Here is a 17,708-nt window from a genome sequence, read left to right on the forward strand (position 1 = left end):
TGATCTGAAATAACAGTGTTTCTAGTGACTATTAACAATTTTGAGGTCAAAGATACGTATTACGATATGGAAAAAGTATCAATATATTTATCGTTTGATAAAGTGTCACAATTATCGATACTACAATATATCGTCACAGCTCTATAAGATACCATTACTTGTTTGCCTGAAATGAAAACTGACCTGTCTGGGGTGTCGGGCGATGGGATTTTTGAACCCCTGCTCCCACACTTTATCATTGACATACCACTGTAGCAGTGCTTCAGCCAGGCACAGCGATGTGCTATTCACGCTGAAAAATAAATATACTCACTGCCATAACATTTGATATATCCACAGGTGTTATATACCATGGTGACCATGAATGGCAAAAGTCCCAACTGCATTGGCGCACATTTTAGTAGTCAAGATGGCAATTGGCAACACTCACAAAAATCCTGGGCCTAGATTTTCAAAGCTCCCTCAGTACTAAGATAGTCATAAGAGCCATTTATTACCATTAACTTATGACTATGTTAGCACTTAGAGAGATTTGAAAATCTAGACAATGGATGAAGCATGGCTGTTGTAGAGCTTTTGTGAAACAGACCCAAGGGCGGTTGGGGGTAGCCAATTGGTTAAGGGATTCCCCTCCTCATGCTGAAGACCTGGGTTTGACACTGGACACGGACACAGTGTTAACAGCCTTTTCAAGTGTCCCCTGTGTGATACTGCTTGAATATTTCTAAAAGCAATGTGTAACTAAACTCACTCATTTGCTCGCTTATGATGAACACTTCCTGATATTGATCTACCAACTTTCCCTTTCTGACTCAGATATGTATTGAATGTGACATCTGTTTACAGGCATGACAATAACCTCTCACACATTACTATGTAGAAATCACCATGCTGTGAAGTTAATAGTGAATTATGTTCAGTGGGCAGTGGAAATTGTCATTAAGACATCTCATATGAAAAATGCTTCTGAACATTTCTGTTAGTTTTGAACATGGACTATGTCGCTATTTTTAGAAAGATCTGAGTCTGAAAAAAAGTCCCATTGATTTGCCATTTGGAAATTGACTTTTTGAAGGAACTTCTACCAGTACGGTAAAAATTAAATCCTGCCTTCAAGCCTTAGCTAATTAGCTGAATGCTAAGGCTGCCCTAGGGCTAGTTGAATTTATTTTCCTTAGTTGTCTTTCATGTTGGCATTAGGGAGTCTTGTGGGGTTGGAAATATCACTTAGCTTTCATTTGTAGGCTTATTTTGTTGAAGATAGGAATTTGATTTTGGTTTTCAGGCACATCAATTATAGATGATCTGAGACAATATCAGAATTAGGTCATTAAGAAAAAATGAGAAGAACCATCTGATGTTAATGTGGGCAATTTATTCCTGATCAATAATCAACAATTTGTCGAGAGTGAAATTTTGTAAATGTTTCGAAATATTTCACAGACTTCCATAAAAGGTCATGTTCTGTTTGCTATTGTGTATTTTGCCTTGATTATTACACTATTTGATGAAAGAATTTTGTATTCTTTGTATTTGGTGGTAGTGGGTGGTCATGTGCATAAAGCGCGGGTTGAAAATAAGTTGAGGTTAAGCCATGTTGGATGCTAATGGGCAGCCTTGTTCAACAACTTGACTATGGCCTGAGAGTTCTGTCCTGCCCCACATAGAAGCACATGTGATACATGTGGTCTCACTTGCCTAAGGTGAAGTTTCTTATGAACAGTTCATAATTGACTCTGTTCACCCAGCAGAGTATGGGTACCCAGTGGGATAAGACATGTGACTAAAACTTCTAGTGCCTCACAGCTTGGGTTATCAGGAGTAATAATGAACAATTTCTATGCGCTTTGAGCATGTTCTTGGTGTAAGGACTTTAGCTCTATGAATGCACAGTACTATGTTATTTCTTACTTTGTATTGTCAACATTATCAACCGACTGACTGATTGTATGCAGAATTTATCCAGTGGACTTTTTGTTCAATTTTTCCCACCAAAATTGATAAGAATAAGTTTATGTTGTAGCTGCTTTAAGTAAAGTATTCAAGTTATGTCATACATTTTCGTTGAGGCTTTAGAAAACATCAATATGTGTTTTGGGTCTGATGTGTCCTTTGCATTTTTGTGAAGACAGTAGACAAAATTTGCATAAACTCAACACAGAAATGGTGCAATGTTTCACAAAATATTTAACTCTTGCTTGTTATTACATCTCTTATCTTACTTCTTGTTATCAAAAAACGTCCGGCAGATTGGATGCATTTTGAAACATTTTATTGCAAGATGAATGGTAGCTGACACACGTGGCAATGTCTGGTTTTACTATAGTATCCTTAGAATAAAATCTATCTCTCTGATTCCATACTATCTGTAGGAAGATCTGGCATGTTCTGCCCTACTAACCATCCTTTACTGGAGGTCTCTTCATGTAACCCCAGAGACATTTTTGTTGATGTTGATCTTCAAATCTAAGTGAAGGATGGATGTTTCTTTGAGGCAATCTGATGTCAACTTTCTGAAGGATGCTACTTTATCAAATTCTTAATGTTGTCAATTATTTGGGATCAGGTAGTCAGACTTGCTGACTTTTTTGACACATGACATCGTATCCCAGTTGTGTAGATTGATGCTCATGCTACTGATCACTGGATTGTCTGATCCAGACTTTTCTATTTATAGACTGCCACCACATGGCTGTAGAACTGATGAATGTGACGAAAAACTCAACTCAACAATATTATGTTGCCGTTCATTGAACGAGTGAGTGAGATTAGTTGTACGCCACACTTAGCAATATTCCAGCTATATAGTGGCAGTCTGTAAATAATTAAGTCTGGACCAGACAATCCAGTGATCAACAGCCAGAGCTTCGGCTCATATTGACTCTTTATGTAACATTAGAAAAAAACAGTCATAAGAAACTTCTACTGATTTTATATGAGCTACTCTTGTAATAGATGTCATTGCACTATATAGGGTATCAAAGAGTATCATACATATCATATGTGCAATCCATACAATCTGGTGCCTACTTCGAGATTGTGGGTTCAGGTCCAGAATGTGTATCAACCCATCAAAATTACAATGTACAAGAATCCATAATTCACTGAGAAAGAGTGATCGCAAATATGACATATGTTTACATTTGACCTCCTCCTACTTTCTTTCACTTTGTATTCCTATCATACAAGGGCTGGTGGGGTAGCCTAGTGGTTAAGACATTCCCTCATCACACCAAACACCTGGGTTCGATTCCTCATGTTGGTACAGTGTGTGAAGCCCGTTTCTTGTGTCCCCTGCCATGATACTGCTGATAAATAGCAAAAAAGTGGTTTAAAACCCAACTCAATCACTTTCTTCTATCATACATACACAAAAACACATTTGGTGTATGAGTGTGTCTGACAAGATGGACACAGATCATGTGCACAAGGAAACAATAACGAGGACCAAATGAGAGTGTAATATTTGTCCATTAGCGCCTCTGTGACATGATACCCCAAGAGATAATGAGAATCAGGACCTGCCTTTGCTAACCTGCGATATTTCTGTTGCAGACCAATGGTTGTCTGGCAATACCACTGACCAAGTCCACTTGGTGGAACTGAGCTTTGAGAAAGATGATGAAACGACTGAAGCGCCGGCTTTCCCTGACTTTAAGGGGAGGTCGTGCTGGCGAAGACAGTCTGTCGGAACTTGCAGAACAGTTAACAATAGAAGAAACAAGTGATATTGCTGTACGAGAAAATGGTGAGTCAAATTTACAACCTTGATGCTTAGTGATGTTCTTGGAATGTATTTAGAAAGTTGATGGTTTGGTGAAGTTTTATATTTTGATAGTATTTCTTTGTTCTTGCTTTGAAATGTGAATCTTCTGAGGACTTTGAACAGATGAAGCTCCTTTACCTTTGATGAGGTAACATGGGAATCAGTTGATCAATATGACAGGATATGTGTAATGAAGTATTTGTATTTGTTTAGTGATTCAACTTTATTTTTCAGCTTATCAGTAAGTGTATTTAGAAATGGCACTATGTTTGGGTTGTGCTTCAGGTATAACACACATGTGTTACAATTATCCAAATTGAACAAAAGACAGTACAAGGACAATAATATCAAGTTATAAGGTTGTATTTAACATACAGTACAATGCCAGTAAGTAACAGCTTATGAAATACTGGCTAACAAGGATAATCATTTTCATCATCATACACTGCATGTGCACTAGCTGGCATCAGCTCTCCTTTTCACAAACCAAATGGGTGTGCTCATTGCAGTGCACTGCCTACTGCCCGTTAATTTGTTGTCTGTGCCGGTCTTCTTCTTCTACTTCTTTGCCAGCAGAAAGTAATCCCCCTATGAAGTCCAGGGTTATTAGCTTATTTTAGTAAAACATACAATAATTTACTAGTCACCTGCTTTGATCAACTAGACTGTAATTCACTGTGTTTGCGAGTAATTTTAATGTCAGGTGGGTACATGTTCAGTATAAGCTGTCAAAACCAGCATCTGTCGAATCCGGCATGATGTCAGCACTGGCATAAAATCTCAGTCCCATCTGTGGCTTCTACATGTCATCAGCTGTACAATCCAGCACATTGTCTAAACTGGATTACTTCTTCAGACCCAGTGGGTGCCAGTTTAGACAGCTTCCACCGTACTGATGTTTGTTGTTATTCACAACATATAACGCTTGTCACATCTCAGTAAACTATTTACCTCGATGGAAGAAGTATAAAATAGAGCCAGAGCATGGTAGGAAGAACATGTTTCTAGAAGATGAGGTTTCTGTACTTTGAAGGATGTAGAATTATCCTGTTTATACACAACCTTGACCTTGACTTGTGACCTATATTTAAAGGACATGCCAACCCAATTGACTGCAAAACCACTGAATTAGTTAATACACATGTTATCTGATGTTTGCAGCCTATAACCTTCAGCAGTATGGAAAAATATCTATCAGGTTTCAGTGGTAAAATGAAATATGTAATAAAAAATAACCTGTATATGTTAAACAGACCCTTCATTTTCATCTTTCAACAAGTCTAAATCAGTTATTGATGTTCAATCAACCTTGAACTGTTAGATAGATGATTTGTCTGTGATAATATGTTGTGTAATTATCAAAATATCCAATTTGATCTCTGTCCGAAAACTTCTAATGACAGGCTGATCTATCAGACCACTGAACAGATCAACTGATATGTATATATATAAATATGATTTTTTTTAAACTCTTTATAAAACTGATGGTTGGGAATGATAGGTAGACCTGAATATACACCAGTATATTAATTTATGAAATATAACACAAAGGTCCTACTTTTGCTAACAGCTCCATACAGGGAATGTTGCACAAATTTGTGTATAATTTCACTCCCAACAGAGTTATCAGATCTCCTCACAGCAACAGGTGTGTGTGGAGGTTATCTGAGGTCGTGCCAGGTCGCCTGGATGGTAGAACACCATTCATCACCTCTGTGACCTGACTGGCTGGACCTTGCTTGTAAAGGCCCCCAGCTGTGGTATAACCATGAATACTGACCGCAGTGACCAGCAGCTTGTCATTGATGAAGTCAGGTCACTTTTACAAGTCAGCACAAATTGTGCTCATTACAGACAAGTAGCTGTAAAGGCATGACACTATTACCAACGCTCAGAGTGTTTCTTAAAGAACGTTATGCTGGAACTTGAATTTGGGTTAACTTGATGTTTTCTTCCAGCTGATCAGCTTGTTCAAAGCAAGTTTACAAATTTAAACAGCAATCTTAATTGTCTTCCACTTAAACAAAAAGCATGTTTTAGCTGGTCTGTGTATATTGTATTACAAAGGAGCACTTTTCTGCAAATGAATGCTTATCTTAACATTCTTGTGGATGTGTCTGTTTAAAGACCATTAGCTTTCCACTTGATCAGCTCCTTCAGTGGTTTATCTCACTGATGGCAGTCCAGAGCCTGTTGCTTCATTGCTTAGTATGGAGCCTACTAGAGGACATTTAGAGGACATTCAGAGGACATTCAGAGGACAAGAGTCATTTGAAGATTGAGGAATAGCAACCCTATTTCTGTCCTTGAGTCAAGCTGTTCTCTCCATCGGAAGTCTTAAGCATAAAGATAGCCTTGTCACTTGTAAATGAATGAGTTGAGTTTGGCTTTATGCTGTACGCAGCAATATTCTGGATATAAATAAATAAGGTAATGTCTGTAAATAATCAAGCCTGGACCAGACAATCCAGTTATCAACAGCACAAGCATTGTTATGCGCAACTAACTTGTGTCAGCAAAGTCAGACAACCTGACCACCCAATCCACTTAATCGCTTCTTAGGACAAGTATTGGTTACTGAAGATTAATTCTAACCTCTATAGAATGAAATTCCATAGCTACTTACAGTGGAAGCTGTCAAAACAGGCATCTGTCTAATCCAGCAAGTTGTCAACACTGGCATAAAATCCAAGTCCCATCTGTGGCTTGTACATTTATCAACCCGGTGGTCAATCCGGCTCTGCAATGTGGCACATTGTTTAAAGCGAATTATTTCCTCAGTCACAATGAGTGCCGGATTAGACAGCTTCCACTGTACATTTCTATATTTCTGTGCATTTAGTGTGGATAAGTGCATAGTTAGTATGCCAGTCTCTTACAGGGACAATTTATTGATGTTATTTTTATTGCTTAGAAGGTGTTAATTCAACTAATTATCATTGCAAAGGAGACTTGTGCTAGTTTCCCACGAATGATACCTGGTGTTCTGAAAACATGGTGCTTTATAGTCTGATTTGTCTCATTCATCTGAAATGAGTTTTCTGTGGGGCATTTAATTTTAATAAAGTATTGTTAATTCCCAATGCTGAATTTGAAATCAAAATTGCAACTGTAAAAGAAAGGGCACTAAATGACCAATTTTCAACTCTCTCAAGATATACTTTTAACATTGGGTCTCTTTACCCAGGACAGTAAGCTGCTACAATGTAGAATGTTGCACACGTACAGAGCTTTAGTTGATGTTGTTTACTGTTTGTGTTGTGGCCTTACACAAATATTGACATGTAATGGATAGCGACTGAGAAGTGCTGACCACCTGTGAATAATATGAATGATGACAAGAGCACTACAGACAACTGAAGGGCCACGGGACTATACATGGATACACAGGGTCATTCTATACAGCTATTGTTGGCTGATGAATGACTTGTATATGGTAGGTCATACAGTGGCAGTTACCTCTAATTGGGTCTCAGTTGGCCTGGTAGGTATAAAGGATCAGGTTGATACACTAAGAAATAGAAGCCAGGGGCCCCTTTCACAAAACTCTTGTAAGCCTAAGATCTCGTAACTTTTCTTATAGTATTTGTACCACTATGAGAAAAGTTACAAGATCTTAGGCTTACGAGAGTTTGCGAAACGGGCCCCTGAACCTTCTTCCACGAAGGATCTCAGGTCCTTACTCTTGTCGGCACTTAGATTGAGTCATCATTGCACTCAGTGAACTGGACTTAGACTTACGCTTAGTTTCTAAATGTATCTAGTTTTGATAGAAAGAAATAGTCAGGTTTAAAGTGTGAAGGAGAGGTGAGGGATTCAGATATCTACACATGCATTATTTACAGGTTTTGCCAAGCTTCCTGGCTTTGAACATGTCATCATGTCCCAACTGCATAGAGTGATGCTTATGCTGTTGATCAGTGGATTATCTGGTCCAGACTCGATTATATACAGACTGCCGCCATATAGCTGGAATATTGCAGTGTGTGGTTTTAAACAAGAAACCAACCAACCAACTTAGGGTTTTTGCATTACAGAAATGGCTGGAAAGTTGGAAAATAATCACTGGTTCAGCAACTGTGGGACAATGACTCTACCCCTGATCCAGAGATATCTAGTATTCTTTCAAGGCTCATTCAATTCTGATAATTGTTACCAAGTATTTTACATGGCTGTTAAGTCAGCTGCTTCACTTTATCTGAAATTTTTGAGATCTTAAAAAATTATTTGGTTTAGTGGCAGTGGTTTTAGGGTAGAGCGTTAGGTTCCCAGCAAGTGGTGGTGTCATATGAGAATCAGAACATGGATGGAATGGTCAGTTTATGACTTGGTTGATTGAGTCATGTGTCAGTATTGTGGTAACATAGTGGTTCAAGCGAACGCTTGTCACAGTCAAGATCCAGGTTTGATTCCCAATAATGACACAATGTGTGAAGCTCATTTCTAGATTCTCCGGGCTTGATATTGCAGGAAGTTTGCTCCAAGTGGCATAAAACAAAACTCGCTCGCTCTAAGGTCATTCTCATTGGATTTTGTTGGTTTTCTTATGGTATTCAAGTTACTCTACTGTCTTGGCACATTATAAGCCAGTAGGTAGACTTATGTGTTGACAATTGTACATTTTCATATTAGTTAAAATCAACAATTGTTGCCTGTCTTGAGTCACGTATCACATCAGGTCACAATAGTGACACACCTGTCACAACAAACGTGATGTTGCACACCTGTGTCTGATGCAGTCATTTTATGTATATGTGAAGTCTGCATTCAATCAGTAAAGAAACACTATGTCAAGGCATACATGCAGCAGTCCAATTACACACCATGATGTGAAATCTATTTATTTAGAGTCATCCTCAAGCAACATCCAATAAATTAGGTTATGGAGTCTATCTTACTAAAAATGCACAGTTCATTGTGAGTTCTGCTGATTAAAATTACAGCTTACTGCCAATTCTGTTCATATCAGTCACATGATTGTCTGGTCCAAAGTCTATAATTTCAAAATGTCATACTGGTAGAATATTAGTATGCATGGCCCTAAAAAAACAAAATTAGGTACAGCAGCAATTCAGACAGCTGGTAGCATGGCTTTGTCCCTCAGGGCGGTTTGGTAGCTTAATGGTTAGAGAATTTACTCGTCACAAGACCCAGGTTCGATTTCTGACATGGGTACAATATGTGAATCCCATTTCTGCTATCCCATACTGTGATATTGCCGGAATATTGCTAAAAGCACCACAAAACTCACCCAAAATTTTCAGATTGGCAGTGTCAATATAAGAGAACGAGCTTCTTGATTTGTAGCAGTCCAGTGAATTTTACAATCCAGTTTTGTATTTTGTTCAATGTTTGCTTCAAATATATTCAATTTCATCTTCCTCACCACAAGATATGCATGCAATTACATTTTCTCATGAATATAGGTATTTCGTATTCCGTGGAGATTTTTTGGATATTGAATATTGATATTTATCTAATTGAGCTACTGTTCCAGTTTCACTCCCTCTCCTAAAAGATATTTAAGTTATTGGTGACCAGTATAAGTTCAAGATGAATTGGAAGTCCAAGTTTTCATGGCTATGCAACCAGAATGTTGATAACATAGCTCCTGTCAGTGTAAGAAGTGGTTAGGGAATTAGCTCTCCACTGTTTATCATGCTCAAATCAAATATCTGATCCTCACCATGATGTGGCTTCCCCACTTAAAGCTGTACAAGTAGCCTGCCTCTTGTTGAAAACTGGACCATGACAAATAGCCTTCACAGCATGTTAAGTATGACGCAAACACTTTAATACAGGCCTGTTGACAGAGAGATAGCAAGGAGACAGTGTTAGGGGAAGTGTGTGTTCAGCCACTTTCACAAGGTAGTAACTAACTGTCCCAGGAGCTGGTTACTCATCCAAGCTGACAAGGATGTATGTATGTGAGAGTGAGTGAGTGAGTGAGTGAGTGAGCAAATAAAGGTATCTTACTCGTCCGTGTACTACTAGCTAATTTCCACTTATGGTTTCAAACCACACATAATCTTGGATTTCGTTTCATATCTGCTCGTAATGAAGCTATTACAGTCAGCACTAGTAATATAGTAGAGAGTGAAATTATCATTTGTCAGTAAATAGTCCAGTAAACATTAATATCACACATTGTGTCATAAAATCAGGGTAAGTGGAAAATTAGTCGGGATAAGTTACTTTCTTGAAGTCACTTTTGAAAACATACTTGAACCCCTGATACTACAACAAATGTTATAATGTTATAAGAACACATTAAATAGGAGTCTTGCACATACCGAGAATATTTTAGTTAGTCTAGATATTGTCATTTTTAATAGAAATTAAGGATTGTTCTGGGCTCGTTTTGGACTTGTTTTACAGATAAATATTTATTTTTATATTTGTTTTATGTAAGATAACTTTATATCTGTGACTGAATGTCTGTCTAGTGGTCTAGCAGTAAGAGCAGAATGTATGTTGTTCAATGCCCTGATCTCTTGATACAAGAACATGTGAAAAGATAGTTGTTTTTACCCTGCCAGGCACTATGTGATAATTTTAGGGTGGGATGGGGAGGGGGGTGGGGGTGGGTGCTAATACTTTCCTCATTAGGTGCCCATTTGTGAGGGTGTGGGTTCAAATCCCAGATTGGACTCAACCTAACAAAAGTACTAGAATCTACCTCACTGAGAAAGTGTAAGATATCACGTGTTACATCTGACCACTTTTGAAATAGCACTGTCCATTTCAGAATGAATAGCATATTCTTACTTGCTGCTGACTCTGTGTTTAGCATTTGGACTATAGTGTTGACTCATGTGCCATCATCAATCACCATCTCAGTCACCTGTCTCCTATGGATCAATAACTGGAAGAAGGATTGCCATTGGTGTTTTCCTGTGGAACAACTGTCTGAAGGTTGACAGTTTGGCTTTTGGGCTTGGTGCATGTTTAGAAATATGTGTGAGAATGTTTGTGTAACTATGGCAATACTGAAATAATGTATCTTTTTTAAAAGGATGAGGGAGTACAAATGCTACTTATTGTTGTGAGTTTATCATCTTGGCCGTCTAGTCATGAGTAAGTGTTGCTGTTTTTCTTTGACCACTGAATGTCCAAGGTAGAACAGGCCTTCAGCAACCTATGGTTGCCATAAAAGGTGACTATGCTTGTCGTAAGAGTCGACTGATAGGATCGGATGGTCAGGTTCGCTGACTTGGTTGACACATGTCATCGGTTCCCACTTGTGCAGATCGATACTCATGCTGTTAATCACAGGATTGTCTGATCCAGACTTGATTATGTACAGACTGCCGCTTTATAGCTGGAATAATGCTGAGTGCAGCGTAAAACTAAACTCTGTCACAGTTCCTTGTGCACTGAGACATGCATTTATATATCAGTGACATTCCATTCTTCTGATTTGAGATATATGTTACAAGATGTAGTATTATATGTTGTTTTATGCATCTATTTTATGGTATATAAGCCACAGTAACACGTAATAAACACATAGAGTAGTCATCCCCAAGAGAACCAACATTGATAAGGTGTAAATGATTTCATAAAAAGAATCACTCATTCTGTACTGTCTGTACAACACTATACTAACTGTACAACTTGACAGCAACTGATGTCTTTTTCATTATGCAAGCGATTGTTTTGAATTTATTCTGTACGCATATGTTTTAAACTTGTTGTGTATCTAATGTTTTAATTGCATAACTGGTCCTCAACAAAAAAATTGTCAGTGCGTAATTGGAAATTTTCCATACATATTTTACTCAGATACGCAGCTTATCAATGCCTCTGGAAATAGTACTACTATATATTCTTCTTGCTGATGTGTTTTTATCTGCCATGTTTGTAGAATAATCAGAATACACTGACTGATAACCAACAGTTGAACAATTGATCAATGGTTTACTGTTGCCATGTGACTTTCACTGACTTGATGAAAAGACAGCTTTTTGCCATGTACAGGGGGCTAGAGACTTACTGTCTTGCTCACAAATCCATGTACTGATTGTTTTCTCCATGACATCGTATGCAGAAAATATTATCCCGCTCAGGAAATAATGCTTTTTATCATGATCATGAACCAGCGACATCTTGCTTTCTGTCATGCTAGTAAGGTAATTTGATTTAGCGGTGAAAACAGATATTTTGCAAAATGATTCTATTACCCATTTGTTTATTGAGATAAGTTATTAGCAGAATTTTGCAGGGTTGACACGACGGGTGACTATTGAGGTGGAAACAGCTATTGCAATTGCAATAGCCTATTGCAATCAACTATTGCAGGAGTATTTTATCCTTCAGTTGTCTGACTCGAAGTCGCATCCCGAATGAATGTATAGTTTATATGAAATTAAAACAAGTGAAAATAGTTTCCATCTCTTTTGAAATCTGACAAGAAACCCTCAAAGCTAGATCAAGTAAATGGTTAAAACATAAAAACTCAGTGAAGGTGCAAGTCTGAACCCAAATTTACTGTATTTTGTGCTGCACATTTATCAACAGAAGTCAATTGCTGAACTATCGATAGTCAAACATACTGTTGATGCATCAATAGTTTTTTGTTTCAGCCATCTATTACTTGTATCGGAGACTCAACAATTGCAATTCATCGATAGTTCGATGCATCGTTACTGCCTTTGTCGAAACACTGAAGTGACTGCTTCTTTGACGATACTTTTGAGAACATGTTTTTATGGATCATGATAATGATAAATTGAAGGTGGGTTTCTGAGAGGCAAGAATGGTTTAATTTTAGATAACCCCAAAACGTAACTTTTCTGTCATTACATAGACGCTTTCAAATGTCATAGCAGTCAGTGCTAGAAGAATTGAGCCTTTTAGCAGGGACCCAAACTTGACATTTATTTTAGAAGGTGTAGGTGATGTTATGAATGAATTAGAAAAGGTGACTTGAACCAAAAGCTATTATAACAGATTTCCTGACTAGTCCCTAAAGTTACAGTCTGTCTTAAGCAGATCTGTCTTAAACACCACCTTCAGCAATGTTCCAGCTATTTAGCCACAGTTTGTAAATAATGGGCAGTTTGGACAGGACAATGCAGTCATCAACAGCATGAGCATCAATCTACAAAACTGGACTACAATGATATGTGTCAATCAGGTCTGCGAGTCTGACCACCCGATCCTTCTTGTATCAATCATTTGTTGCTGAAGACCAGATCTTCTTAGGCAGATATGTTACGTGTGACGCTCTTCCTCTGTAACCAGACATTTTAAGGGACACAGAAGTCTGTGTGTCAGCCATTTAATTTGAGCAGGACTGTAGTCTACAACCACATTAGTCTGTCAAACAGACCCAGAAACAAATCTATCTAATACAGACATGCAGGTAAGTGTAAACAAGCCTAGGTTACTGTCTCTGGGAGTCGGTAGGTGCTTTTCAAATGTTTAAGGTAATTGGATAGCTGTTTCTGTATTTTTCTTTCTTTTTTTTTTCTTTTCAGGGCCAAGAGGGCTAGGGTTTTATATCTCAATAGACTATATATATATATATATGTAAGGTTGTGTATTGTTTGCTATGCCACACAAAGTAACACGATGAATCAAGAAGTGTGTTGGCTTGCATCAGAAAAGCCATGTGGACATTACAAGTATTGATTGATTCGCTTGATAACAAGTTAAAATGGACAATGACTCACTGTCTGTGGAGGCATGCAGGAGTTACCTCCCTTGGTATATTGCAGCGTATTCACCTAAGTTTTCTTCTCTACTCCAGTTGTGTTATAATAGAACGACACTTTTTATGGATGGTTTTGGAGATTTATGTTTATTCAAGAATGTCTTATGAAATGAACTAAGCATGAATTTGATTGGTTTTGACTTTAAGTACTAAGGAAATCTTGGATGAGGATCTAGGTTAGAATTCGTGGAAGCAACTAATTGGATTGGTTAGTTGATTCACAGACTTGCACATAGCACGCCAACGTAACCCTGTTGGGTAGATCCATGTCCATGATGTCAGTCACTGGATTGTTTGATCCATACTTGATCATTTACAGCCCACCAATTTCAAGAAGGAATATTGCATTAGTTCTAGATTAAAGAAGCTAATCTTTTGTCACTAAGGAGCATCTTAGTTATATTCATTACAAAATGTTCCATGTTTTATATTTGGTACTTACATGAAGAAAATGCTGATGGTCTCATTTTCTTCACATTTATAGTTTATTCTTCATGACGGATACACACTCGCACTCATGCATGCACACACACAAACACATGCACATGTGTTTGTTTTTGCAAAAGTGTCAAGCTTGATGTGGTTCTAATTACAGTGGGAGCTGTCTAAACCGGCTCTCATTGGGTCTGAAGAATTAATCCGGTTTTGACAACCTGCCGGATTGTAGAGCTGATGATAAATGTCCAAGCCACTGACTGGACTGAGATTTTATGCAAGTGTTGAGAACTTGCCAGATTGGACAGATGCCGGTTTTGACAGCTTCCACTGTATTGCAGCCTTTGCAATGAGTGTGCTATACAGTAAATCTTTTTAATTTACAAATACCATGCATATGAAGTATTTTATTCAGTCGTCTGCACAGTTTCCATCTACCTGAAGGTAATAATGTTAGTCCACATGGAAATACTTTTCTGAATTTTACAAGTCTCTAAAATGTTTATGAATTACACAACTGACAAATTCATCTTTGCATTCTTAGAATATCTGGATGTGTTCCTTGGTATAATAGAACATGACTGAAGGCTGCAGTGTTGGAGTCTGATATTGCTGTGCCATTTGTGGTATCTCTACTGACTTTGGAGCTGGCAACCTACGTCTGTGGCCAGTGTGTTATGTGTGGTGGTGCTGCCTGATGAAATGAAAGACAAATGTACAGATTACAGGAGAGATTCTCTGATGCTATCTGGAGCTGGAGGCAGCCAGTGGTGCTGACTGTGTTTATAAACACTAAAGTGGGCTCACTGGGGGATATTCAGTGATAACAGATGGATACATGGCCAGAGTGGTCCGGGATAGAACTTGATAAGAAAGGGTATCTGAGGGTGGACTTAAGTGACAAATATGGGTGTCTTTGGGTAGAACTAGAGGACAGGAGTGGATATTTTGGGGTAGAAGACAAGAGTGGGTATGTGGGGGTGGAACTAGAGGACAAGAGGGGGTAGCTTTAGGTAGAACTAGAGGACAAGAGAGGGTATGTTTAGGTAGAACTAGAGGACAAGGGTGGGTATCTGAGGGTGGGATTAAAGGACAAGAGGGGGTATCTTGGGGTAGAGCTAGAGGACAAGATTGGGTGTCTTTTTTTAGAGATAGATGGCAAGAGCGGGTATCTTTTAGCAGAGCTAGAGGACAAGAGTGGGTATCTTTTGGTAGAACTATAGGACAAGAGTGTGGAATGGCCTCGTCATAGGGTACATTTCTGTATTCTTATTTTGGCTAGGGACTATGCCAAAGTATACAGAAGGGGCAGTAGGGTAGATTAGTGGTTAAAGCATTTGCTTGTCATACTGAAGACCAGGGTTCGATTTCCCACATGGATACAATGTTTGAAGCCCATTTCTGGGGTTTCCTGACGTGATATAGCTGGAATACTGTTAAAAGCTATGTAAAACTAAACTCTCAGTCACTGTATACAGAAACCTGTACTTATGACAAGTATCTGTAGTACCTGTGCCAACAATGATCCCTTCAGCAGAACTATTCATTACGAGAGTGGGAGCCAGTGAATAGAACATCACATGTTGATGTTTTGACCTTGACATATCTGAAAAAAAGTGTCTACCACGCAGTACATCTCTGACAGAGCTCCGATGGACTGCAATGTCCAGAATTGCATGTGTCTTGTAGTCATGAGGCACTAACTTGGTAAATGGATGGTTATGTAAGGTCCAGTACTCTGTCTCCATTACTACCAAATCAATTAGAGGACAAAGCGGTTCCATTGTAGCCAATGCAGCATCACAAACAAATGATGAACCATTGTGAAATGGTAAAAGGTTCATCCAAAGCAATCCAGATTAGGGTAGATGGTGGAAGCAAGCCAGACAAAGAAACCTCCGGAGGCTGTAATGGAGTATGTGACTTGGTAAAGAGATGGATTGTTTAGGTAATATTATATAAGTCCAAAAGGTAGTGTTACTGTTTGGACTGCATGGCCTCTGTAGGCTAAAAAACACATTAAAACTTCTCCTTACAAATGAGCCTTTGGATTCTTGTGCACAAAACTTGGTTGGGATTTCTGGGGCCGAAGAGGATGCTTGTACCCAGTGTGAGGCTGGTGATATATCTGAGATGTGCAGCTGTATCTGGTGTATGGGGGAGTGGGATGTGATGCTGCTTGCCTGGTGGATATATACTGATAACACTCGGCAAGACAACCCGCATCTTAACCTTATCATTTCTATAGCCAGTTTCAGCATTTCTGCTAGAGTGTTCACTTATTGCTCAAGGCAGGAGTAGAACTTAATTTGAGGATCTATATCTCTGAGTGTGCTATTGCGAGAACCAGCATGGAGATGATGGCCCTTGTTTCAATTTGCTGAAATCTTGACTTTTTCCTTTTTACAAGTCATTTTGTTTTTATCTCTGTGCCTAAGGCAACCTGCTTCATTGTTGTCTTAGACCATTCCAGGCCCCGATAGTTTTAAGTTATTTCTCTGTTGCTATTCCAGATACCTGTCATTTGTAATTAAAATCAATTTATAACAGAGATACACACCAGGAAGTGAGATCTGCTTGGCAGTCTTCTCTGATTCCTGCAGTCAACTGTAAGCGGCAATCTGTAGATAATCAGTTCTGGTCCAGACAATCAAGTGACTGATATATCGAGAATCACTCTACCCAACTGGGATGTGAGAAGATGAAATGAGCCATGTGACTTCACCTGACCACCTGATCCCCTTGCTGGGGAAGGAGCCTGGGTCTGTCACAAAGATTACCACAGTGGTATCTTGTGGAATGTTCCTACTGATGAGGTCAGCTGCTAAGGTCAACTGTGTGTTGATGGCACAGCCATCTGTAGGAGACACTTCTGTATCGGATATATCAATAAGGCTTTGATCTTCACATGTTGGCAAGTTGACTGAGGTTATGGACACACCTCAGTCTTTAGTCTAATGTTCGAATTCAATTTGACCCCTGTTGAGAGACATGTTGGTGGTTCATTAACTGGCTATTTAATGAACAGTGAATGAAGTCTTCATTGATGAAGTAAACATGTTTAAAGATGGGATGCTTGAAACTTTGATTGAGATTCTTCTTGCTGAGTTCTATTTGTTATCGTGAGCTAATTTGATACATATATCAAAACACTTCAAAGCATTAAGTGTTTTTTAAATAGGTTGTTTGTCCTTATGGAAAGTAAAGACTCACTTCATTCTTTCACATTTTTATAGTTAATCTACTCTGGCATGGAACTGGTCTTCAGTAACCCATGTAAAAGGCAGCTGAAGGCTCACAGATTTGGTTGACACGTCATCACATCCCAACTGCGTACAACAGTGCTCATGATGCTTATCACTGGTTTGTCTGGTTCAAACTGTCTAATTTAGAGATGGGGACCATACAGCTGGAATATGCATGAATGTGGCATTAAGCACCAACGAACAAAAGTAAACAGGGTATGAAATCACATTTTGCTCATCCAAATGTGGTAAAACGCAGATTTCTCTCACTCGCTAAATCAGCCAAGGTGACAAGCATACATTAATAGGTGAATGTGTACCTGTTGCTTTTTTGTCAAGAAGTCACTGCTTAGCTTGTAATGGATGACAGTTTCTGAGCTGTTTCCATAGCTACAGGATGTGTTGTATAGGAATGAGGAGTGCTGAAGGTGTGGTTCACAACTGCACCAAGTATCCAGTACTAGAGCTTTGATGTTGTAGTTGATATAGTACATAGGTACCTAGTGATATAACAGCTGGGAGTACTGAGGTTGAGCTGACTGAT

At 38.7% G+C, this 17,708-nt stretch overlaps 1 protein-coding gene across 1 annotated transcript in view; it reads left to right on the forward strand.

Annotated features, from left to right (window-relative positions):
* LOC137295904 (cyclin-dependent kinase 17-like) overlaps positions 1–17,708 on the forward strand; it is a 108,602-nt gene that overhangs the window by 17,008 nt on the left and 73,886 nt on the right. The window contains exon 2 of the mRNA XM_067827480.1: positions 3,556–3,748. Coding sequence (XP_067683581.1) covers positions 3,619–3,748 — 130 coding nt within the window. The 5' untranslated portion in view covers positions 3,556–3,618. The remainder of the gene's footprint in view (positions 1–3,555; positions 3,749–17,708) is intronic.

Source organism: Haliotis asinina, chromosome 9 (genome assembly GCF_037392515.1).
Source record: "Haliotis asinina isolate JCU_RB_2024 chromosome 9, JCU_Hal_asi_v2, whole genome shotgun sequence".
In the NCBI taxonomy this organism is placed as follows: domain Eukaryota; kingdom Metazoa; phylum Mollusca; class Gastropoda; order Lepetellida; family Haliotidae; genus Haliotis; species Haliotis asinina.